At 45.4% G+C, this 23,904-nt stretch overlaps 1 protein-coding gene across 1 annotated transcript; it reads right to left on the bottom strand.

Moving 5' to 3' along the window:
- Nucleotides 1–21,980: 21,980 nt before the first annotated feature.
- On the bottom strand, nt 21,981–23,211 carry LOC106586790 (gamma-crystallin M3-like). The gene is made up of 3 exons (XM_014174445.1): nt 23,134–23,211; nt 22,559–22,804; nt 21,981–22,333 (listed from the first exon to the last, which is right to left on the bottom strand). Exons 1-3 carry the CDS (start codon nt 23,143–23,145, stop codon nt 22,034–22,036), a joined length of 558 nt encoding a protein of 185 aa, XP_014029920.1. The 5' UTR covers nt 23,146–23,211; the 3' UTR covers nt 21,981–22,033.
- Between the last annotated feature and the right edge of the window lie 693 nt (nt 23,212–23,904).

Raw genomic sequence — 23,904 nt, forward strand, 5'->3', positions numbered from 1 at the left:
CACATTGGAAAGAATTAACAAAAAAAACAGAGCAAACTGGAATGCTATTTGGCCCAAAACAGAGAGTACACAGTGGCAGAATACCTGACCACCGTGACTGACCCAAACTTAAGGAAAGCTTTGACGATTGTCACGCCCTGACCATAGAGATCCTTATTATTCTCTATGTTTGGTTAGATCAGGGTGTGACTCGGGTGGAGAAGTCTATGTTTTCTGTTTCTTTGTTTTTGGGCCAGTGTGGTTCCCAATCAGAGGCAGCTGTCTATTATTGTCTCTGATTGGGAATCATACTTAGGCAGCCTGTTTTCCACCTGTGTTTGTGGGAGGTTATTTTCTGTTTAGTGTCTGTGCCTGACGGAACTGTTCGCTTTCGTTTTGTTGCTTTTGGTTATTCTTGTTTGAGTGTTTCTTGAATAAAGTATCATGAACACTTACCACGCGCCTTGGTCCACTTCTCCTTCTAACTACGAGCGTTACAACAATGTACAGACAGTGAGCATAGCCTTGCTATTGAGAAAGTCTGCCGTAGGCAGACCTGGCTCTCAAGAGAAGACAGGCTATGTGCACACTGCCCACAAAACTAGGTGGAAACTGAGCTGCACTTCCTAACCTCCTGCCAAATCTATGACCATATTAGAGATACATATTTCCCTCAGATTACACAGATACACAAAGAAAAAGGGAAAGGGCAGTGTGGAGTGCGATTGAGATTGCGTCATCTGTGGATCTGTTGGGGCGGTATGCGAATTGGAGTGGGTCTAGAGTTTCTGGTATCCACCTCTGGCCTGCGCACCTCCCTACCTCTGAGGAAGCACAGTTCCCGCTCAGCCCAGTCAAAACTGTTCGCTGCTCTGGCACCCCAATGGTGGAACAAGCTCCCTCACGACACCAGGACAGCGGAGTCAATCACCACCTTCCGGAGACACCTGAAACCCCACCTCTTCAAGGAATACCTAGGATAGCATAAAGTAATCCTTCTAACCCCCCCCCTTAAAAGATTTAGATGCATTATTGTAAAGTGGTTGTTCCACTGGATATCATAAGGTGAATGCACCAATTTGTAAGTCGCTCTGGATAAGAGCTTCTGCTAAATGACTTAAATGTAAATGTGAAATGGTGTTGATGTGAGCCATGACCAGCTTTTCAAAGCACTTCATGGCTACCGTGCTGATGCTATGTATTGACAATTGAGAGGTTTTGAAGCCTCCGGTCAGCCATATTAACACTCCCCAGTAGTAGCAGTCCTCCATAGGAATTAATGGAATTCTACGGTATTTCAATGTAATGTTTCTAGGACAAAATTACATGTGTTTGAGTATTTTTTGTTGTAGTGGGGACAGTAACATTAGTCATTTCAAAAATGTTTACTTTAAGGGAAACATTTTCATATATTTATTATTTTTTAGCTAACATAATATAATGTAAAATGATGAATTAAGATGTCTGTAATAGAATAAACGGGGCAAAAACTAATGTTGACATTAATACATGCTTTTCTATAGCTTCCTAAATAGTTTTTCCACTGGTGAGGCACGGTGGCTTCAACACAGCGCCCCCTATCCGTCATCTAGTGTATATATAAATCATTGGTATGTATGCTCTTTGGCTTTTCTCCACAAGTCAACATGTTGTCCCTTCTGCCCATAAGTGACTTCAGCTGAGAGGTGTTGTGGAGAAATCTAAATGAAGCGAGAGGCAGAGAAGACGTTTTGTGGGGGAGGGAGAGGTGAATAGATTGAATGACTATAGGAGTTGGTAAGACAGCTCTGGAAGTAGCAGGCTACATTATCATTGTGTCAGAGAGAGTGTGTTCAAATCAAGTCAAATTGTATGCGCCAAATACAACAGGTGTAGACCTTACAGTGAAATGCTTACTTACGAGCCCCTAACCGACAGAGCAGTTTAAAAAAATACGGATAAGAATAAGAGATAAAAGTAACAAGTAATTAAAGAGGTGCAGTAAAAAATAACAATATATACAGGGGGGGTGCCGGTACAGAGTCAATGTGCGGGGGCACCGGTTAGATGTAGTATGTACATGTAGGTAGATTTAATTAAAGTGAATATGCATAGATGACAACAGAGAGTGGCAGAGTTGTGGAGAGGGGTGGCGGTGGGGTGGGGGCAATGTGAATAGTCTGGGTAGCCATTTGACTAGATGTTCAGGAGTGTTATGGCTTGGGGGTAGAAGCTGTTAAGAAGCCTCTTGGACCTAGACTTTGGTGCTCTGGTACCGCTTGCCGTGTGGTGGCAGAGAGAACAGTCTATGACTAGGGTGGCTGGAGTCTGACAATTTTGAATGCCTTCCTCTGACACCGCCTGGTATAGAGGTCCTGGATGGCAGGAAGCTTGGCTCCAGTGATGTACTGGGCCGTTCGCACTACCCTCTGTAGTGCCTTGGTCGGAGGCCAGAGCAGTTGCCATACCAGGCAGTGATGCAACCAGTCAGGATGCTCTCGATGTTGCAGCTGTAGAACACTTTGAGGATCTGAGGACCCATGCCAAATCTTTTCAGTCTCCTGAGGGGGAATAGGTTCTGTTGTGCCCACTTCACAACTGTCATGGTGTGTTTGGACCATGTTAGTTTGTTGGTGATGTGGACGCCAAGGAACTTGAAGCTCTCAACCTGCTCCACTGCAGCCCCGTCAATGAGAATGGGGGCGTGCTCGGTCCTCTTTTTCCTGAAGTCCACAATAATCTCCTTTGTCTTGATCACATTGAGGGAGAGGTTGTTGTTATGGCACCACACGGACAGGTCTGACCTCCTCCCTATAGGATGTCTCGTTGTTGTCGGTGATCAGGCCTACCACTGTTGTGTCATCGGCAAATTTAATGATGGTGTTGGAGTCGTGCCTGGCCATGCAGTCATGACTGAACACTGAGTACAGGAGGGGGCTGAGCACGCACTCCTGAGGGGCCCCTGTGTTGAGGATCAGCGTGGCACATGTGTTGTTACCTACCCTTACCACCTGGGGGCGGCCCGTCAGGAAGTCCAGGATCCAGTTGCAGTGGGAGGTGTTTAGTCCCAGGGTCCTTAGCTTATTGATGAGCTTTGAGGGCACTATGGTGTTGAACGCTGAGCTGTAGTCAATGAATAGCATTCTCACATTTGTTCCTTTTGTCCAGGTGGGAAAAGGGCAGTGTGGAGTGCAATAGAGACTGCATCATCTGTGGATCTGTTGGAGCAGTATGCAAGTTGGAGTTGGTCTAGGGTTTCTGGGATGATGGTGTTGATGTGAGCCATGACCAGCCTTTCAAATCATTTCATGGCTACAGACGTGAGTGCAATGGGTCGGTAGTCATTTAGGCAGGTTACCTTAGTGTTCTTGGGCACAGGGACTATGGTGGTCTTGAAACATGTTAGTATTACAGACTCAGACAGGGAGAGGTTGAAAATGTCAGTGAAGTCAGTGTTACTACCAGTCTCTCAGTCGCTTCATTTATTTTGATTTGTTTATTTCACCTTTATTTAACCAGGTAGGCCAGTTGAGAACAAGTTCTCATTTACAACTGTGACCTGGCCAAGATAAAGCAAAGCAGTGCGACAAAAACAACAACACAGAGTTACAAATGGGATAAACAAACATGCAATCAAAAATGCAATAGAAAGAAAAATTCACCTCATTCATATTTTTGTTGTCTATTACCGTACATCAATTGAATTAGTGTTGCCATGAATGCAGTCAAGCTCTCCCATACAGGTTGGACTGAAGTTCCTCATTTGGCCTTTATAATTGAATGCAAATTACGTTGTTGTGCCGAGAGGGAGGGGTGTGGCAGGACAATCTCTAAGAGTGTCTTATTAGAGAAAGTGTGTGTGTGTGTGTGTGTGTGTGTGTGTGTGTGTGTGTGTGTGTGTGTGTGTGGTCTGTCTGTCTGTCTGTCTGTCTGTCTGTCTGTCTGTCTGTCTGTCTGTCTGTCTGTCTGTCTGTCTGTCTGTCTGTCTGTCTGTCTGTCTGTCTGAAACAAACAGCTCTGTCTTACAGGCTCATGCACATACACACCCACACTCACATGTTTCTACTTAGAATAGTTCTTAGTGAAACACATGATTCCATGAAGCATGAAACCATGGGAACAAATCTAATTCTAACAGATGGAAAATACAAGGACGACCAAGTTGAAAGTGCCATTGTGTACAAGCCTGCTGCTGCGGGATATACTGTATGGTAGATGTAGCTGTCCTCATAGTCCACTTCTCAACACATAGAGCATCATTCAATAAAAGAGATTGATGGCTGTGCACATATCTGTATGGTGAAGGTTGGCTATATACACAGAGAGAGAGAGAGAGAGAGAGAGAGAGAGAGAGAGAGAGAGAGAGAGAGAGAGAGAGAGAGAGAGAGAGAGAGAGAGAGAGAGAGAGAGAGAAACTAGTATGTTCTATGATAAAATTCAATTCATACTCATTCACATAGTGAGGTTTAACTTGATTACACACAAAACATTGATGGGCTTTTGTTGTACCAGCTAACATACAGTCCATGTCCCGTTCAGCATTAACAGTTTAATATCTTGGAAAAAGCAATTTCAGTCCACATCGTGTGTGGTTATCATACAGACACCTACAGTGGGGGGAAAAAGTATTTGATCCCCTGCTGCTTTTGTACATTTGCCCACTGACAAACAAATCCAGAAAAACGCATGTCAAAAATGTTATAATATGATTTGCATTTTAATGAGGGAAATAAGTATTTGACCCCTCTGCAAAACATGACTTAGTACTTGGTGGCAAAACCCTTGTTGGCAATCACAGAGGTCAGACATTTCTTGTAGTTGGCCACCAGGTTTGCACACATCTCAGGAGGGATTTTGTCCCACTCCTCTTTGCAGATCTTCTCCAAGTCATTAAGGTTTCGAGGCTGACGATTGGCAACTCGAACCTTCAGCTCCCTCCACAGATTTTCTGTGGGATTAAGGTCTGGAGACTGGCTAGGCCACTCCAGAACCTTAATGTGCTTCTTCTTGAGCCACTCCTTTGTTGCCTTGGCCGTGTGTCTTGGGTCATTGTCATGCTGGAATACCCATCAACGACCCATTTTCAATGCCCTGGCTGAGGGAAGGAGGTTCTCACCCAAGATTTGACGGTACATGGCCCCGTCCATCGTCCCTTTGATGCGGTGAAGTTGTCCTGTCCGCTTAGCAGAAAAACACCCCCAAAGCATAATGTTTCCACCTCCATGTTTGACGGTGGAGATGGTGTTCTTGGGGTCATTGGCAGCATTCCTCCTCCTCCAAACACGGCGAGTTGAGTTGATGTCAAAGAGCTCCGTTTTGGTCTCATCTGACCACAACACTTTCACCAGTTGTCCTCTGAGTCATTCAGATGTTCATTGGCAGACTTCAGACGGGCATGTATATGTATTCTTGAGCAGGGGGACCTTGCGGGCGCTGCAGGATTTCAGTTCTTCACGGCGTAGTGTGTTACCAATTGTTTTCTTGGTGACTATGGTCCCAGCTGCCTTGAGATCATTGACAAGATCCTCCCGTGTAGTTCTGGGCTGATTCCTCACCGTTCTCATGATCATTGCAACTCCACGAGGTGAGATCTTGCATGGAGCCCCAGGCCGAGTGATATTGACAGTTCTTTTGTGTTTCTTCTATTTGCGAATAATAGCACCAACTGTTGTCACCTTCTCACCAAGCTGCTTGGCGATGGTCTTGTAGCCCATTCCAGCCTTGTGTAGGTCTACAATCTTGTCCCTGACATCCTTGGAGAGCTCTATCGTCTTGGCCATGGTGGGGAGTTTGGAATCTGATTGATTGATTGCTTCTGTGGACAGGTGTCTTTTTTACAGGTAACAAGCTGCGGTTAGGAGCACTCCCTTTAAGAGTGTGCTCCTAATCTCAGCTCGTTACCTGTATAAAAGACACCCGGGAGCCATAAATCTTTCTGATTGAGAGGGGGTCAAATACTTATTTCCCTCATTAAAATGCAAATCAATTTATAACATTTTTGACATGCGTTTTTCTGGATATTTTTGTTGTTATTCTGTCTCTCACTGTTGAAATAAACCTACCATTAAAATTATAGACTGATCCTTTCTTTGTCAGTGGGCAAACGTTCAAAATCAGCAGGGGATCAAATACTTTTTCCCCCCACTGTATTACATACTGTATGATAGCAACGCGTGAGAACTACGCTCAGAGAGCTTTAAGATCAACGATCCACTATTAGTAATAGTAGAATAGTGTATAATTGTAGCACATCAGAGAACATTGTTTTAGCGTAGTGTAAGAAGGGAACTCGATGTTCTGGGATACACCCCCTAAGGCTTGTGATTGAGAGGTCCTCTCAGATTCCTGATCCGAAAAGTATACCCTTGACTCCCTTAACCGTAGCATTGCTGCTAATGTGTTACTTTGCCTGCGATCTAAGATATAGTGAATTTAAATAAGGATTTTAATTCAGTCGATTAATGGAGTTTACTAACAAATGGAATGCTATTCCGCTATGCCCCTCTCTCTGTCGCCTGGCCGGCATGTTTATTCATGTGTGACCACATCAGAGAAGATGGCCACTTCCACAGGACGATTGTTGAAACAGCTCTGAGTCATTTTTCATACAAACCGGGAGAGAGACAGTGATTGGATACACACGCATGCCCCCACACACACACACACACACACACACACACACACACACACACACACACACACACACACACACACACCACACACACACACACACACACACACACACACACACACACACACACACACCACACACGACCACGACCACGACCACGACCACGTGCCAGGGCTTCTTCGAGGCGGCATAATGAAATTACATTCTACATGGTTATCTTTCTGATTTAATTATGGCAGGTTCTGAATCAGAAAATTCATTTGAAATGAGTTGTGATTATCTCCAGGTTCCCCGTAAGGCTTCAGTGTTTAACAAAACATTTATCCGGCTTCGTAGTCATGACAGCTGTAGCTAATTCAATAAAGAGCCATTCAGTGTTGATGAATGAAGTCAATGATTTGGTGCCTCTAGGGCCATTCTTTGAGCACATTTTCTACGGAAGAATGTTTGTTTTCTACGATTGTGTTTTGTATCTCGGTTGTGTTTTTCGTTGTGTATTGATGTTTATATTTTTGTCATTACAGGGCTCGTCTATAAAACATACCTTGGTCTTAGCATGACTCCCTGTCAAAATAAAGGTGAAATAAAATACAGGTTCAATTCAACTAAACTAAAAGGTACAGTATACAGTGTATAAGCCATCTAGTGTTACAGTGTTTACATGTAGTTACATGGACATACATGTACAGCCGGATCGGCTGGTGTCACTTTAAATGGGAGAACAGGCTCATTGCAATGGCTGGAACGGAATATGTTTGATACCATTCTATCCCAGACCTTACTATGAACAACTCTCCTGTCACCAGCCTCCTTGGATGTACAGTGTAATTTTACAATGTAGCTACATATTGTTATATAGTACAATTGTTACACCTGTATAACTGTTCATCATTTCTTGAAATTGTGCATGCATACCACAGCAAAATAGCATGGCAGGGTCTCTTTCCCAACTTGAAGAGCTTGAAGAGCTGAGATATCAGTGAATATTGTAGTAGAACACAAGACTAGCGACTTGCAGGCGTTCCCACGGAAGGCCTGGGGATGCCAGGACAGGTGTGAAGACTGATTCAATTAATGTTACTGGGTGAATTAAATGGTCATGTTTGGATTGTTTCAAGAGTTCAGAAAGAGCTATGAATGTTGATATTGTACTGTATTGTATTGTAAGTGCTATGGATTTATTGTTACAAGGAAACTGAGTTATTTTGTTCATTGGACGGCGATCAGTTCAACGAGGAGCGACACAGAGGTGCACTCCTATCATTTAAATTGAGTTGATTAGATTACAATCTGGGTGTGTTTTCCTGTCTTTTGTTTTCACTAGCATGGTGCTAAGAAATGTTAATTCATGTTGGGGGTGCGTTCCTGCTTGTATTTGGTTAAAAGGGCAGTGAATTCGCCCATATTTAGAGATCTTGCTATCAAGCACCTGTGTGTATCAGACACACATCGTTTTTTTCTCTTAAAGATTATTCTTGAATGAAAACATTTGAGAGGTGATGCAAGGCTTACTACCTTGACTAGATCACATAATAATGGGATCAGATTGATGCCTGAAGTTTATTAGATATTTAGTTCATTTTCTCACACATTTCAAACAGACATTCAGTGGCAAGAAAAGTATGTGAACCCTTTGGAAATACTTGGATTTCTGCATAAATTGGTCATAAAATGTTATCTGATCTTCACCTAGGTCACAACAATAGACACACGCAGTCTGCTTAAACTAATAACACACAAACAATTATACATTTTCATGTCTTTATTGAACACACCGTGTAAACATTCACAGTTTATGCTGGAAAAAGTATGTGAACCCTTGGATTTAATAACTGTTTGACCCTCCTTTGGCAGCAATAACCTCAACCCAACATTTTCTGTAGTTGCGAATCAGACCTGCACAACAGCCAGGAGGAATTTTGGACCATTCCTCTTTACAAAACTGTTTCAGTTCAGCAATATTCTTGGGATGTCTGGTGTGAACTGCTCTCTTGAGGTCATGCCACAGCATCTCAATCTGGTTGAGGTCAGGACTCTGACTTGGCCACTCCAGAAGGCGAATTTCCTTCTGTTTAAGCCATTCTGTTGTTGGTTTACTTCTGTGTTTTGGGTCGTTGTCCTGTTGCATCACCCAACTTCTGTTGAGCTTCAATTGGTGGACAGATAGCCTAACATTCTCATGCAAAATGCCTTGATAAACTTGGGAATTCATTTTTCTGTCGATGATAGCAAGCTGTCCAGGCCCTGAGGCAGCAAAGCAGACCCAAACCATGATGCTCCCTTCACCATACTTTACAGTTGGGATGAGGTTTTGATGTTGGTGTGCTGTGCCTATGGAACATCCAGGTGCACTTTTGCAAACTTCAGACGTGCAGGAATGTTTTTTTTGGACAGCAGTGGATTCTTCCGTGGTGTCCTCCCATGAACACCATTCTTGCTTAGTGTTTTAGGTATCGTATACTCATCAACAGAGATGTTAGCATGTTCCAGAGTCTTTAGCTGACGCTCTAGGATTCTTCTTAATCTCAATGAGCATTCTGCGCTGTGCTCTTGCAGTCATCTTTGTAGGACGGCCACTCCTAGGGAGAGTAGCAACAGTGCTGAACTTTCTCCATTAATAGACAATTTGTCTTACCGTGGACTGGTGAACATCAAGGCTTTTAGAGATACTTTTGTAACCCTTTCCAGCTTTATGCAAGTCAACAATTCTTAATCTTATGTCTTCAGAGATCTATTTTGTTCGAGGCATGGTTCACATCAGGCAATGGTTCTTGTGAATAGCAAACTCTAATTTTGTGAGTGTTTTATATATACGGCAGTGCAGCTCTAACCATCTCTAATCTCGTCTCATTGATTGGACTCCAGGTTTATATTTTTTATTTATTTCACCTTTATTTAACCAGGTAGGCCAGCTGAGAACAAGTTCTCATTTACAACTGCGACCTGGCCAAGACAAAGCAAAGCAGTGCGACAAAAACAACAACACAGAGTTACACATGGGATAAACAAACGTACAGTCAATATCACAATAGAAAAAAAATCTGTATACATTGTATACAAATGAAGTAAGGAGGTAAGCAATAAATAGGACATAGTGGCGAAGTAATTACAATTTAGCAATTAACACTGGAGTGATAGATGTGTAGATGTGTCACGTTCGTCGTATGGAGTGGACCAAAACGCAGCGGGAATGTGTATGCTCATCTTCTTATTTATTAAAGAAACGAAACAAAACACTTAAACAAAACAACGACGAAAAACAGTCCCGTAAGGACAAATGACTATACGGAGAAACAACCACCCATAAATCCCAATGAACAAACACCCCCATTAAATAGGACCTTCAATTAGAGGCAACGAGGAACAGCTGCCTCCAATTGAAGGTCAACCCAACAAACCAAGCATAGAAATAAAACAAACAGACACAGACATAGAAATAGACTAACATAGAACATTGCCCAAAAAACCCCGAAACACACTAACAAACCCCCCCTGCCACGCCCTGACCGAACTATAACAACAAACAACCCCTTTTACTGGTCAGGACGTGACAGTACCCCCCCCCCCCCCCCCCCCCTCCCGAAGGTGCAGACCCCGTATGCACCTCAAACAAAAATAAACCCCAAAACTAAATAATCCCAAACTAAAGGGAGGGAAGGGAGGGTGGCCACCGTCACTGACGTTTCTTGTGCTACACCCCCCCCCCAATCCTCCTACTATGGAGGTGGCTCAGGCTCTGGCCATAGTCTCCAACCTAACCTGTCCACCCCCGCTGAAGGCTCAGGGCTGAGGCGCGTCGCTGGAGACCTCGGGCTGATGCGCGTCGCTGGAGACCTCGGGCTGATGCGCATCGCTGGAGACCTCGGACTGGAGGGCGACTCTGGGAGCTCCGGACTGGAGGGCGACTCTGGGAGCTCCGGACTGGAGGGCGACTCTGGCTGCGCCGGTTCCGGACTGTAGGGCGACTCTGGCTGTGCCGGTTCCGGACTGTAGGGCGACTCTGGCTGCGCCGGTTCCGGACTGTAGGGCGACTCTGGCTGCGCCGGTTCCGGACTGTGGGTTGTCTCTGTCGGTTCCGGACTGTGGGCCGTCTCTGTCGGTTCCGGCCTGTGGGCCGTCTCTGTCGGTTCCGGACTGTGGGCCGTCTCTGTTGGTTCCGGACTGTAGGACATCGCTGGAAGCACTGGACGGGGCACTGTTACCGGAAGCTCTGGACGGGGCACTGTCACCGGAAGCTCTAGACGGGGCACTGTCGCCGGAAGCTCTAGACGGGGCACTGTCACCGGAAGCTCTAGACGGGGCACTGTCGCCGGAAGCTCTAGACGGGGCACTGTCGCCGGAAGCTCTAGATGTGGCACTGTCGCCGGAAGCTCTAGACGGGGACTGCGCACTAAAGTCCTGGTGCGTGGGGCTGGCTTTGGAGACACCAGACTAGGGACGCGCACCACAGGGCTAGTGTGAGGAGCAGGAACAGGACGTACTGGACTGGGCTGACGCACTGGAGGCCTGGTGCGTGGTGCTGGCTTTGGAGGCGCCAGACTAGGGACACGCACCTCAAGGCTAGTGCGAGGAGCAGGAACTGGATACACTGGGCCATGAATAAGCACTGGAGGTCTGGAGCGCACAACCTGCACAACCCGTCCTGGCTGGGTTGTAACAATAGCCCTGCATGGGCGGAGTGCTGGCACAGGGCGAACTTGGCTGTGCAGAGTACTGATTGCTGCCGTGCGTAGAGCAGGCGCAGGGTAGCCTGGACCCAGGAGACGCACTGGTGGCCAGATGTATTGTGCTGGCGCACTTCTCCCAGGCTGGATGCCCACTCTAGCACGGCACTTACGGGGGGCTGGTATCGCTCACACTGGACTGTGCATACGCATGGGCGAGATTGTGCGCACTTCCGCATAGACCGGCACTCTTCTCCCTGCCAAACGCTCCCGATAACAAGCACGGGGAGTTGGCTCAGGTCTGTTGCCTGACCTAGCCACACTCCACGTGTGCCCCCCCCAAAAATGTTTTGGGGGCTGCCTCTCGCACTTGCCAATCGGCGCGTATAATGCCTCGTAACGGCGCCGCTCCGCCTCCAGCTCCTCCTTAGGGCGTCGGTATTCCCCAGCCTGGTGCCATGGTCCTGCCCCGTCCAAAATGATACAGCCCGACAGGATGCTCTCAATTGTGCATCTGTAAAAGTTTGTGTGTTTTTGGTGACAAGCCAAATTTCTTCAGCCTTCAGTGATGTAGGCACTGTTGCGCGTTCTTCACCATGCTGTCTGTGTGGGTGGACCATTTCAGTTTGTCCGTGATGTGTACGCCGAAGAACTTAAAACTTTCCACCCTCTCCACTACTGTCCCATCGATGTGGATGGGGGGATGCTCCCTCTGCTGTTTCCGAAGTCCACGATCATCTCCTTTGTTTTGTTGACGTTGAGTGTGAACTTATTTTCCTGACACCACATTCCAAGGGCCCTCACCTCCTCCCTGTAGGCCGTCTCGTCGTTGTTGGTAATCAAGCCTACCACTGTAGTGTCGTGTCTTTGGCTATGCCGGATTAAGTGATATGACATGCTAACCTATAAAATCCTTTCTCTGTAATTAATATTACCTGATTAAGCTAATCATGTAAATATAATTAACTAGAAAGTCGGGGCACCACGGAAGAACGTTTATAGAGCCGTTATCTTCCGAATAAACTCTTAAAATACTTAGTCATATTTTACATCGATAGCAGTCAATATTAACCCTTATCTTATTTTCAGTCTCATAATGAAAGTTGTAAATTCTTGGCTATCTTCACGAACCCTGGCTAACAAGTTGAATCAGCAATACAAAATTGGGTTTAATTATTTATTTACTAAATACCTAAACTAATCACACAGAATTACATATACACAGAATACAAATGATGTCATACAGAAAACGTCCTGGTGGACGGAACCTGTATCATGGCTGGTTACACAAAGGAAAGGGGGTTGGGCTTGAATGAAAGAGCGGAAGACTTAGGAACAAAGAAACAGCAGCTATGATGCTGCCACCACAATGCTTTACCGTAGCGATGGTGCCAGGTTTCCTCCATACGTGATGCTTGGCATTCAGGCCAAAGAGTAAAATCTTGGTTTCATCAGACCAGAGACTGTTGTTTCTCATGGTCTGAGAGTCCTTTAGGTGGCTTTTGGCAAACTCCAAGCGGGCTGTCATGTGCCTTTTACTGAAGAGTGGCTTCCGCCTGGCCACTCTACCATAAGAGCTTTCATTTTTGTGGGTTAGCTAAGGAGTATTGGTGTCTCTGAGGGGTCTTTGGCCTGGTTTGCTAGCTAACTCTCTCAAAGAGTACAGTGTATTAAGTCAGAACATCTGCTGTCTCAGCCACTGCCTGTCAACAAGGGAGTACTCCAAGGCTCTTCTCAATTTACATCAACAACATAGTAGGAAGCTCTCCCATCCATTTATATGCAGATGAGACAGTCTTATACTCAGCTGGCCCCTTCCCGAATTTTGTGTTAAACGCTCTACAACAAAGCTTTCTTAGTGTCCAACAAGCTTTCTCTGCCCTTAACCTTGTTTTGAACACCTCTAAAACAAAGGTCATGGTAAGAAGTATGCCCCTCTCCCCACCGGTGTGGTTACTACCTCTGAGTGTTTGGAGCTTGAGGTAGTCACCTCAGACAAGTACTTGGGAGTATGGCTAAATGCTACACTGTCCTCTCTGCACATATCAAAGCTGTAGGCTAAAGTTAAATTGAGACTTGGTTTCCTCTATCGTAATTGCTCCTTTTTCACCCCAGCTGCCTAACTAACCCTGACTCAGATGACATTCCTACCTATGCTAGATTACGGAGAAGTAATTTATAGATCGGCAGATAAGGGTGCTCTCGAGCGGCTAGATGTTCTTTACCATTCGGCCATCAGATTTGCTGCCAATGCTCATTATAGGACACATCACTGCACTCTATACTTCTCTGTAAACTTACATTTTATTTTATTTTATTTAACTAGGCATGTCAGTTAAGAACAAATTCTTATTTACAATGACAGCCTACACTAGTCAAACCCGGATGACGCTGGGCCGGTTGTGCACCGCCCTATGGGACTCCCAATTACGGCCGGTTGTGATACAGCCTGGATTCGAAGCAGGGTGTCTGTAGTGACGCCTCTAGCAGTGTGATGCAGTGCCTTAGACCGCTCGGGAGCCCAGAGTCATCTCTGTATACCCGTCGCAAGACCCGCTGGTTGATGCTTATTTATAAAACCCTCTTTGGCCTCACTTCCCCCTATCTGAGATACCTACTGCAGCCCTCATCCTCCACATACAACACATGTTCTGCCAGTTAAATTCTGTTAAAGGTCCTCAAAGCACACACATCCCTTGGTCACTCTTCTTTTCAGTTTGCTGCAGCTAGCGACTGGAATGAGCTGGAAAAAACACTCAAACTGGACAGTTTTATCTCCATCTCTTCATTCAAAGACTCAATCATGGACACTTACTGACAGTTGTGGCTGCTTTGCGTGATATATTGTTGTCTCTACCTTCTTGCCTTTGTGCTGTTATCTGTGCCCAATAATGTTTGTATCCTGTTTTGTGCTGCTACCATGTTGTGCTGCTTCCATGTTGTGTTGCTACCATGTTGTTGCCATGTGGTGTTGCTACCACGCAGTGTTGTCATGTGTTGCTGCCATGCTATGTTGTTTTCTTAGGTCTCTCTTTATGTAGTGTTGTGATGTGTGTTTTGGCCTATATTTTTATTTTAAATCCCAGCCCCCATCTTGGCAGGAGGGCTTTTGCCTTTTGGTGGGCCGTGATTGTAAATAAGAATTTGTTCTTAACTGACGTGTCTAGTTAAATTAAGGTAAAGTGCTGGTGGAGTAGGTTCTCCCATCTCCACAGTGGAACTCTGTAGCTCTGTCAGAATGACCTTTGGGTTCTTGGTCACTTCCCTGACCTAGGCCCTTCTCCCCTGATTGCTCAGTTTGGCCGTGGCCAGCTCTAGAAAGAGTCTTAGTGGTTCCAAACTTATTCTGTTTGGGTTTCTTCAATGCTGCAGAATTTTGTTGGTACCCTTCCCCAGATCTGTTCCTCAACATGATCCTCTCGGAGCTCTACGGACAATTCCTTCGAACTCATGGCTTGGTTTAAATAAGTTATTTCTTTTTTCTTTTCTTTTTTTTACATTTGCAAACATTTCTAAAACCTGTTTTCGCTTTGTCATTATGGAGTATTGTGTGTAGATTGGTGAGGAAAAAATGTGATTTAATCAATTTTAGAATAAGGCTGTCATGTAACAGAATGTGTAAAAAGTCAAGGGGTCTGAATACTTTCCGAATGCACTGTTTTTCTAAACCCACACAAAGTAGGCTATTTGATTGACAATGATTCTTACTTCTGTAACAATGTAAAAATTCAAACAACTATTCAGAGACTACTTAAAAATGTAGGTAACCTCTCTCAATAAGATTGAGTACAGACCAGGCCTGACACAAAATGTAGAAAAAGTAGCCTACTTTGACAACAATTCAGTGAATAAAACAATTATTAGATAGAGACAGATGAAGAGAGAAGGTACAAAACACAACAACTGATCAGAGACAATTTTTAAAAAGTACACAATTTCCCTGATAGATTTGTAGGTCATATTTCACACTGTCACTTTAGTGTTTGCATTTCGCCTACAACATGTCATGGAACTTCTGGAAGCACGGCCCCCTCCTGCAAAGTGGCACAGAACACGTAGAGCACCCAAAGGAGGTTTCTACACATCTCAAACTCTTTGCCCTGCGTCCACTCCGGATACACACCACACACCCTCTCTTCTGCCCTTCAAACTTCCCTTGCTTCCATATGAGTTACAACTGTCCACACGCCCTGGTGCCACACTCCTGGCTCCCCTCTTCCTGTCACTGTAGCCATATCACAAAGTGAAAGCACAAGCTGCATTTTGAATGCCTTTAGGGACCAGTGCCTGGGAAGGGGCCGTTGCAGGGTCCCCCACACAATGTCCGCATTTATGATGGCAATGTTGAGCATTCCACAAAACACATACTTCCACCATTTGTTTCCTGTGTCTTCAACATTGTAATAGTTCCTCAGATGGTCAAGATGGTCAACCTCGCCCATTTTATTGATGTAATCCATTACAAGCTCTGGAATAGATATAAGCTCCTACCACTTTTAAAAACAACTCCTCTCCCTCCTCTTCCCCTCTGCTTCCTCCCCCTCTCCATCTGCTTCCTCCTCTCCTTCCTCTTCCTCCATCCCCTCCCTCTGCTTCCTCCTCTCCCTCCTCGTCCCCCTCCTCCTCCTCCCCCTCTGCTTCCCCTTCCTCTTCCTCCCACTCTCCCTCTGTTTCCTCCTCTCCTTCCTCTTCCTCCTCCCCTCGCTCTTCCCCTCCCTCTTCCTCCCCCTCTCCTTCTGTTCCTCCTCTCCCTCCTCCCCTCCCTCTTCCCCTCCCTCTTCCACCCCATCTCCCTCTGCTTCCTTCTCTCCCTCCTCCTCTTCCTCTCCATGTTCCTCTTCCTCTCCATGTTCCTCTCTCTCCACTCTCATCTCCCTACTCTTCCCTCTCCCCTTCCTCTACTCTCCCTCTTCTTGACTCTCCTCTTCCTCTCCCTCCACTCTCATCTCCCTCCTCTTCACTCTCCCCTTCCTCTCTTCTCCCTACTCTCCTCTTCCTCTCTCCCCCCACTCTCCTCTCGCTCCACTCCTCCCTCCTCGCTCCACATCTCTGTCCCTCCAATCATCTCTAACTCCTCTTCCTCCCTGCCTTTTGCTGCTGAGCCCTGACTCTCCACATCACTTCCCTCGCTTCACTGACCTAGAGGAACAGAGTAACAGAGGGAGAGGAGCAGCAAATAGGATACAATTGTGGTCAGGAACATAATCTCTCCCTCTCACACTGTCACTCTCTTCCTTCCTCTCTTTCTTTTTCTCATCCAATCACAAAATAAGGGGTTTCCATAATATATTGTGTGATACCGTTACACGCTTCCCATTCCACCCCCTCCCCCACATACGACTAATACAATTTGAAACACACATGCACACATGCACACACACACACACACACACCACACACACACACACACACACACACACACACACACACACACACACACACACACACACACACACACACACACACACACACACACACACACACACACACACACACACACACACACACACAGACAGACACTCTGTCTCTTGCTCTCTCTCTCACCCTCGCTTTTTCTCCTCCAATCAACTCTTGCTTTCTTGCCTGACAGACTACAGAGATTGCCAAAGTTAGCTGATTAGTTACAAAGCTGGGACAGTTTCCAAATGAATTGCATCAGTAGAAACAGGACAAAACAAGCAACTTCTTAGCTGGCTATGTAAACAAATATCAAACTTAATATCATATGAGCTCCACTGCGCAGGCATCTACCCTACCACGACAGCTAAGCTGCCAAATAATATGAAAACCAGGCAATGTATAGTCTATGAATATCTGCACCTAGCAAACATGACAAACCATAACCTAAGCCCAACAGACAAACAAAAATGACTCTAACCTTAATTTCGGTGGCTAGTTAGCTGGTTGTCTGTATGGCTAGCTAGTGAATGTGACATCTGAGTTTGACGCTTATTGTAATGGATGGAATGGAATAAATGGACATAGACAAACATGATTGAAACCATTCCATTTATTCCTTTCCAGCCACAACATACTCCTATAGCTCCAACTCCCCAGCCTCCTCTGTTTTAAATATTTTCCTAAACCTCAACTTCTAAATACTCTCCTGCAACCCGCCTCGCCCAATGTGGCGTGGATCTGTTTTTTTTCTAAAGTATTTCTATTTAATTCAGATCTGGAATTCCTCAACTGAAGCTAGCCAGCTAATTACCTACCAGCTATCAGTCAGCAAACCATTGCTAGCGGTCATCAGCTAACCTTTAGCTCGGAAAGCTCTCGCCAGTTCGAACAACGTGACTCAAACCAGAGTATAACGGACCTATTATAATTTTTTTTTAAATCCCCCCATATCCCCGGATTCCTACCGCAAACTCTGAACATTTTCATCTGGATCTTCGCAACTAGCTAACCGCAATCCCGGGTGACTACTCCTAGCTAGCGTTTTCATCCCGGAGCAAGCACCAATTAGCCTGAAGCGAGCCCGGCTAGGGCTCCTGTGTTACCACCGAAGCCCACTCCTGGGCTACAATATCCGGACCCCTTCTACTGCCAGTACGGGGCACGGAACCCCGCCGATCCTCTACGACTGCAATACCGACATAATCTGCCCGAGAATTCCAACAGGCCCCGCAGACGCGACGTCCGCTGAAGGCCCATTCTGCTAACCGTGGCCTACTAGCTACCTAGAGCTACTTGGAACCCTACTAATTCCACGACTGGTCTATCGACGTCACCGCACGAAGAGGTAAAAACAGACTTAACCCCATCACGACATCCCCCAAAGGCTAACTTGCTAGCCCCGGTCTGTTAACTGCTAGCTTGCTTGCCACGGTCTACTAACTGCTAGCTTGCCTGCCCCGGTCTGCTAACTGCTAGCCCCGGTCTGCCAACTGCTTGCTTGCTAACCCGGTCTGCTAACTGCTAGCTTGCCAGCTCCGGTCTGCTAACTGCTAGCTTGTTTAGCCCCGGCCTACTAACTGTTAGCTTGTTAGCATCGGCCTGCTAACTGTCTGAATCACCGTGTCCCTAGTCAGCCCAACCACTCACTGGACACATATGTTCACTTGGCTACGCATGCCTCTCTCTAATATCAATATGCATCGTCCATTACTGTCCTGATAAGTGATTACTGTCTTATTTCACTGTAGAGCCTCTAGCCCTGCTCAATATCCCTTAACCAACCATGTTGTTCCACCTCCTACATATGCGATGACATCACCTGGTTTAAACATCTCTAGAGACTATATCTCTCTCATCCTTACTCAAGGCCTAAGTTTACCTCCAATGTACTCACATCCTACCTTACCTTTGTCTGTAGACTATGCCTTGAATCTATGCTATCGTGCCCAGAAGCCTGCTCCTTTTACTCTCTGTTTGTATAGCCTTTAGCCGTACCCTTATCCTACTTCTCCTCTGTTCCTCTGGTGATGTGGAGGTTAACCCAGGTCCTGCAGTGCCTAGCTCCACTCCCACTCCCCAGGTGCTCTCATTTCTTGACTTCTGTAACCGTAAAAGCCTTGGTTTCATGCATGTTAACATTAGAAGCCTACTCCCTAAGTTTGTTTTACTCACTACTTTAGCACACTCTGCCAACCCAGATGTCTTAGCCGTGTCTGAATCCTGGCTTAGGAAACCACCAAAAACCCTGAAATCTCCATCGCTAACTATAACATTTTCCGCAAAGATAGAACTGCCAAAGGGGGCGGTGTTGCAATCTACTGCAAAGATAGCCTGCAGAGTTCTGTATTAATATCCAAGTCTGTACCCAAACAATTTGAGCTTCTACTTCAAAAAATTCACCTTTCCAGAAACAAGTCTCTCACTGTTGCCGCTTGCCCCCAGCTGTGCCCTCGATACCATATGTGAATTGATTGCCCCCCATCTATTTTCTGAGCTCGTGCTACTAGGTGACCTAAACTGGGACATGCTTAACACCCCGGCCATCCTACAATATAAGCTTGATGCCCTCAATCTCACACAAATTATCAATGAACCTACCAGGTACAACCCCAAATCTGAAAACACGGGAACCCTCATAGATGTCATCCTAACTAACTCGCCCTCCAAATACACCTCTGCTGTTTTCAATCAAGATCTCAGCGATCACTGCCTCATTGCCTGCATCCGTAATGGGTCTGCGACCAAACGACCATCCCTCATCACTGTCAAACGCTCCCTAAAACACTTCTGCGAGCAGGCCTTTCTAATCGACCTGGCCGGGGTATCCTGGAATGACATTGACCTCATCCCGTTAGTAGATGATGCCTGGCTATTCTTTAAAAGTGCCTTCCTCACCATCTTAAATAAGCATGCCCCACTGAAAAAAATGTAGAACTAGGAATAGATATAGTCCTTGGTTCACTCCAGACCTGTCTGCCCTTGACCAGCACAAAAACATCCTGTGGTGTTCTGCATTCGCATCGAATAGCCCCCGTGATATGCAACTTTTCAGGGAAGTAATGAACAAATATACACAGGCAGTTAGAAAAGCTAAGGCTAGCTTATTCAAACAGAAATTTGCATCCTATAGTACTAACTCAAAAAAGTTCTGGGACACTGTAAAGTCCAGAATAAGAGCACCTCCTCTCAGCTGCCCACTGCTCTGAGGCTAGGAAACACTGTTACCACCGATAAATCCACGATAATTGAGAATTTCAATAAGCATTTCTCTACGACTGGCCATGCTTTCCACCTGGCTACCCCTACCCCGGTCAACTGCCTGGCACCCTCCACTGCAACCCGCCAATTCCCCCACCATTTCTCCTTCACTCAAATCCACATAGCTGATGTTCTGCAAAATCTGGACCCATACAAATCAGCCGGGCTAGACAATCTGGACCCTCTCGTTCTAAAATTATCTGCCGAAATTTTTGCAACCCCTATTACGAGCCTGTTCAACCTCACTTTCGTATCGTCTGAGATTCCCAAAGATTGGAAATCTTCCGCGGTCATCCCCCTCCTCAAAGGCGATGACACTCTAGACCCAAACTGCTACAGACCTATATCTATCCTACCCTGTCATTCTAAGGTCTTCGAAAGCCAAGTTAACAAACAGATTAACGACCATTTCGAATCTCATCGTACCTTCTCCGCTATGCAGTCTGGTTTCAGAGCTGGTCATGGGTGCACCTCAGCCACGCTCAAGGTCCTAAACAATATCATAACCGCCATCGATAAGAGACATTACTGTGCAGCCGTATTCATCGACCTGGCCAAGGCTTTCGACTGTTAATCACCACATTCTTATTGGCAGACTCGACAGCCTTGGTTTCTCAAATGATTGCCTTGCCTGGTTCACCAACTACTTCTCTGATAGAGTTCAGTGTGTCAAATCGGAGGGCCTGTTGTCCGGACCTCTGGCAGTCTCTATGGGTGTGCCACAGGGTTCAATTCTCAGGCCGACTCTCTTCTCTGTATACATCAATGATGTTGCTCTTGCTGCTGGGGATTCTCTGATCCACCTCTACGCAGACGACACCATTCTGTATACTTCTGGCCCCTCTTTGGACACTGCGTTAACTAACCTCCAGATGAGCTTCAATGCCATACAACTCTCCTTCCGTGGCCTCCAACTGCTCTTAAACGCAAGTAAAACTAAATGCATGCTATTCAATCGATCACTGCCCGCACCTGCTCGCCCATCCAGCATCACTACTCTGGATGGCTCTGACTTAGAATATGTGGACAACAACAAATACCTGGGTGTCTGGTTAGACTCTCCTTCAAGACTCACATTAACTCCAGTCCAAAATTAAATCTAGAATCGGCTTCCTATTTCGCAAAATAGCCTCCAACACTCTACTCAACAAACTGGATGCAGTCTATCACAGCGCCATCCGTTTTGTCACCAAAGCCCCATATACTACCCACCATTGCGACCTGTACGCTCTCTTTGGTTGGCCCTCGCTTCATACTCATCGCCAAACCCACTGGCTACAGGTTATCTACAAGTCTCTGCTAGGTAAAGCCCCGCCTTATCTCAGCTCACTGGTCACCATAGCAGCACCCACTCGTAGCACGCGCTCCAGCAGGTATATCTCACTGGTCACCCCCAAAGCTAATTCCTCCTTTGGTCGTCTTTCCTTCCAGTTCTCTGCTGCCAATAACTGGAACGAACTGCAAAAATCTTTGTAGCTGGAGACTCATATCTCCCTCACTAGCTTTAAGCACCAGCTGTCAGAGCAGCTCACAGATCACTGCACCTTTACATAGCCCATCTGTAAACAGCTCATCTATCTACCTACCTCATCCCCATACTGTATTTATTTATTTATCTTGCTCCTTTGCACCCCAGTATCTCTACTCGCACATTCATCTTCTGCATATCTATCATTCCAGTGTTTAATTGCTATATTGTAATTACTTCACCACCATGGCCTATTTTTTGCCTTAACTTACCTAATTTGCACTCACTGTATATAGACTTTTTTATTTTGTTCTACTGTATTATTGACTGTATGTTTTGTTTATTCCATGTCTAACTCTGTGTTGTTGTATGTGTGGAATTGCTATGCTTTATCTTGGCCAGGATACAGTTGTAAATGAGAACTAGCCTACCTGGTTAAATAAAGGTGAAAAAAATAAATAAACTACCTATTCCTAACAATTATCCTAAACTTTAAAATGTTAAAGTTGTGAGGGTGAAATAGTGAAATGATGAATTCATTATCTACCAGGAAGTGTTTTGAGTAAATGCACCACAAAAATAAGACAATTATGCAAAAATGTAGAATTGGGAACATTATTTTATTCACCGTTGTTCGTACAACATCTGAGCATTTTACATGGACATGTTATCCATGATACGCCTCATGCTCATGAACCTCATGCCACCGCTCATGCCTCCCATTCCCATGCCCATTTGACTGAAGCTCCTGTACTCTCCAGGCCGCATGTACATCTGCCTGCCTCTGTAGTGGGGCTGCTCGTACATCAGCCAGTGGCCGTCCATGACGTTGCAGGACTGGCAGTCGGACATACGGTAACGGACATGGATGGAGTCACAGTCATCCGTCAACTCGTGCATCTGACCTCCGAAGTTCTCCCTCTCGTAGATCCTCATCCTGAAGTTTCCTTTGTGCTGTCAGGAGCAAAACAACGATTCGACGAGTCAGAATAAAATATAAATATGTATAATATGAGAATACAACCATTAAAACAGCCTGCTGTAATGTACTGGCTATTACTACAGGCAGGGAGAGGCCAGCAGGGCCTCTTCGGGGGGCACTGGGCCTCTTGTGGAATGGGGAAATAAAGCATCATTGTTAACTCCCACTATTGAGTGGTGTCCGCTCTCTCCACCTACCATGGGGATCATGCGGCAGGACCTGATGCAGTCGTTCATTCCCATTCCCATGCGCTGGTAGTCAGGGTACTCGCCTCTCCTCATGAAGTACTGGTTTCCCATGTAGTTGTTGCGATCATAGACCATGAAGCAACCGCTGTCAACCCTGCAGGAGTGACACCTGCTCAGGAAGGAGGACATGTCAGCGCAGTCCTGGCTGGTCTCATAGGAACGACCCTGGAAGTTCCTGTCCTCGTAGAAGGTGATCTGTAAGCACAAAAGTAATATATACTATATTATGGAAAAATGTATACAAATATATGAATTTGCAGATACAAGTTGCTTTATAACTATAACTTGCTGCATGCTCCTAAAATTCCAGCTCCCAAATGCTATTATAGGTGATGCTAAATAATCGGTTTACAATTTAAAAAAAAACAGTTTGGAGGAAAAAGAAAACACTATAAGGAAGTTGAAAAGAAGCCTCACTTTATAAAAGTGAACTATCAGTTAAAAATTATGATTCACTTAACCAGCCACTATTCAGGCACTGGTGAATTAAAACACTTAAAGTGTGGGATGAAACATTCGCTTACTTTGCCCATCATGATTGCGGTTGTTCCTGAGAGCTGTGCTGCTGCTACACTGAAGTCCTGCCTGTTTTAGCCTTTACCTTTATACCTGACTATAGTCAAAGAATCTGTGGCATCCCATTGTGTAAAGCCCTGACCTAGCAACATGGTATAGAGGCCTGCAGAGTGCTAGAAGACTTTAGAATGGGTTGTTCCATTGAGAAGTCAATACAAATGATCTTTTTGAAGAAGTATACAATAGTCTCTTTGACTTGTTTCAAACCACACTAGGTAGTATTCACTGTACAGTAAAAGGGCTCTTTTGCTTTAGTTTGTTTTAATGTGATGATCACACCATCAGTCTATAGAAACAGCTGCTATTTTGGTTTCACATTTGGCAACTGTGTATATAGGTTTAATAATGTGTTAAGAAGTAGGTGTACCCTGTCTGCAGGTACCAAGTAAAGGTTTATCCAGATTGTTACTCTTTTGGCAGTTCAGTGAGTCCACTTCAGCAGTACTTCATTAGTGGCAATAAATAGTAAGCTGTCATTTAAAACGTTACCATGGCAACACACTGCCACAAATTATTACTATGAGAGACCATCATTCGTCCTGGCCATGATTATTCACTGTCTGACCTTCTGCCCCTAGCACACACCAGGTCACACACACACACACACACACACACACACACACACACACACGCGCGCTTACCAGCATTTCGCTACATTCACAATAACATCTGCTAAACAGGTGTATGTGACCAATAGAATTTGATTTAAATTGATTTAT

Source organism: Salmo salar, chromosome 25 (assembly GCF_965601325.2).
Source record: "Salmo salar chromosome 25, fSalSal1, whole genome shotgun sequence".
In the NCBI taxonomy this organism is placed as follows: domain Eukaryota; kingdom Metazoa; phylum Chordata; class Actinopteri; order Salmoniformes; family Salmonidae; genus Salmo; species Salmo salar.